Genomic DNA, 2,500 nt, shown 5'->3' with positions numbered 1-2,500 from the left:
TATACATACATATATATATATATATATATATATATATATATATATATATATATATATATATATATATATATATATATATATATATATATATATATGCTATGTTTCTGGCAATTTTCATGTTCATACCTGCTATACGCATGGCCTGGATTTCACTTGTGTTTGTAAGTGACAATTTTTTTATAAAAAAAGTCAGTGAGGAACAGCACACTACTCCTAACCTTTTACATATATCCAAATTATTTTCACAGGGTATGATGGGTGTTTTGTAAACTACATTCGTACCAATTTTCTTATTGATACTTATCATAGAAAAGTTACATAAGCCGTTTTCCCATATACCCGGGAGGTTGATTTTCTGCGGTTGCGGTAGATTACTCATATAATACTTCACATATCTAAAAGAAGTTTTCAAGGATTTATGGCATGGATATTTACTTTGTTCATATTGATATCTTCCATGGAAATGCCACAACAAACTTTCATTTCGGTAACGGTTGAATCGTTATTATTGGCAGTGGAGTGAATTGTTCCCAGAATAATTCACATATCCCAAAAAGAAAAATTTCAGTGATCTATGTGAAACATAGTTCCAGCCCAATTTCATGAAAATATCTACAATTGAAAAGGCACAGCTATCATAAAACCTTCTTAGATATGCTGTTAAATGTAACAACATTACAGTGAACTGAGTGATAGTGAGCAACATCAACAAGGGACAATGTTGATCTGTACACAATATATGTATATATATATATATATATATATATATATATATATATATATATATATATATATATATATATATATATATATATATATATATATATATATATGATATACGTATATATATATATATATATATATATATATATATATATATAGAATACTTCAATACTTTTCTATTCATCATCTCCTACTTCGCACTTCATAGTCCTCAGCCAGGTAGGCCTTGGTCTTCCAACTCTTCCAGGGCCTTGTTGAGCCCAGCTAAACTTAGAAAGAGTACAACCGAACCATTTCCATCTATCCCTCATCATGATCTCATTCGCATATGGCACTCGAGTAATCTATCTTATATTTTCCTTTCTAATCCTGTCCTGCCATTTAACTTCCAATATTAATCTGAGGGCGTTGTTCTCAAATCTACTAAATCTATTGGAGATTGCTTCATTATCATAGCATTACTCATGCCTGAATTGATGTATAATCTGATTTTTATATGTAATTTTAGGCGATTTGATTTCCAAATTTTACTCAACCTAACCATTTTCTGATTTTTTTTTATTTTCACTGAAATCTAATTCTAAAGACCCTGTATTGGAGATCATAGTTCCCAAATACTTGAATGATTTTACTTCATTCATCCTTTCTCCTTTCAATGATATTTCATCATCCATTGCATACTCTGTTCTCATCATTTCTGTATTTCTTCTATTTATCTTGAACCATACCTCGTGTGATATTTCATGCGTTCTGCTAAGCAAGCATTACCAATCCTGTGGGGTTCTGCAAAGAAGGACAGCATTATCAGCATACTCTAGTCCGATCCTTCTCCAACATCTCCAACTGTTCTACGCAATACAAAATCCATGAGTAGGATAAACAACATAGGTGACAACGCATTCCCTTAGAATACTCCGATGTTCACTGGAAATTCATTTGATTAATATCAACTTTGCACTTGCTGTGCTCTTGAACAGACTTAATAAAATTCACATATTTAAGAGGAATTCCATAAGAATGTAGGAATATTCACAAAATTGGCCGGTACGCACTATCAAAAGCTTTCTCATCGACCACGAATGTCACCAAAAGTTGATTTCTATATTCTACTCATCACTGTACATGTCTCATAAAAAATTTGTTCAGTACAACTTCTACCTTTTTAAAATCATGCTTGTTCATCTCTCAGCTTTTCATTAACCTTCCTCTCTAGTCTCTTTAGATTGAGCATTTTATATATTTCTATAACAATACTCCTAACTACCATTTATCAGTTTTGCCTCTTCATGCCACATTCTACAGAATAATCTTGCAAGTGCTATGAGGATCACTTCATTATTATTATTATTATTATTATTATTATTATTATTATTATTATTATTATTATTATTATTATTCCAACAGGAAGTGGACGTAGCTCTTGGGCCATTTGTCATGGCCTGGGACCGCTATCAAGCCGCTGATTATTCGACCCCAATCCATTACGACGAATATGGACTCATCTTACCCCGACCTCGCAGAGAAGTTGACCTCTCTGGAGTTGCAAAACCTCTTTCCTGGCAGGTCAGTCCTTTGCAGAAATTGTTGTTCAGAACATTTTATCAATGTTATTATTTTCATTATTATTATTATTATTATTATTATTATTATTAAATACCATCATCGGTTACTATAAACTATTAATCATACATATACCAAAGGCACTTCCCCCAATTTTGGGGGGTAGCCGACATCAACAAGAAACAAAACAAAAAAGGGGACCTCTACTCTCTACGTT

The 2,500-nt window shown here is 31.9% G+C and overlaps 1 protein-coding gene across 1 annotated transcript in view; it reads left to right on the top strand.

Annotated features, from left to right (window-relative positions):
* Positions 1-2,500, top strand: part of LOC137631449 (glutamate receptor ionotropic, kainate glr-3-like) — a 45,910-nt gene that overhangs the window by 24,249 nt on the left and 19,161 nt on the right. The window contains exon 4 of the mRNA XM_068363211.1: positions 2,128-2,286. Within this exon, the coding sequence (XP_068219312.1) occupies positions 2,128-2,286 (159 nt within the window). The remainder of the gene's footprint in view (positions 1-2,127; positions 2,287-2,500) is intronic.

Source organism: Palaemon carinicauda, chromosome 39 (genome assembly GCF_036898095.1).
Source record: "Palaemon carinicauda isolate YSFRI2023 chromosome 39, ASM3689809v2, whole genome shotgun sequence".
NCBI lineage: Eukaryota > Metazoa > Arthropoda > Malacostraca > Decapoda > Palaemonidae > Palaemon > Palaemon carinicauda.
The sequence above is the reverse complement of the archived record's forward strand: the minus strand, read 5'-3'. Positions and strand labels throughout refer to the sequence as shown.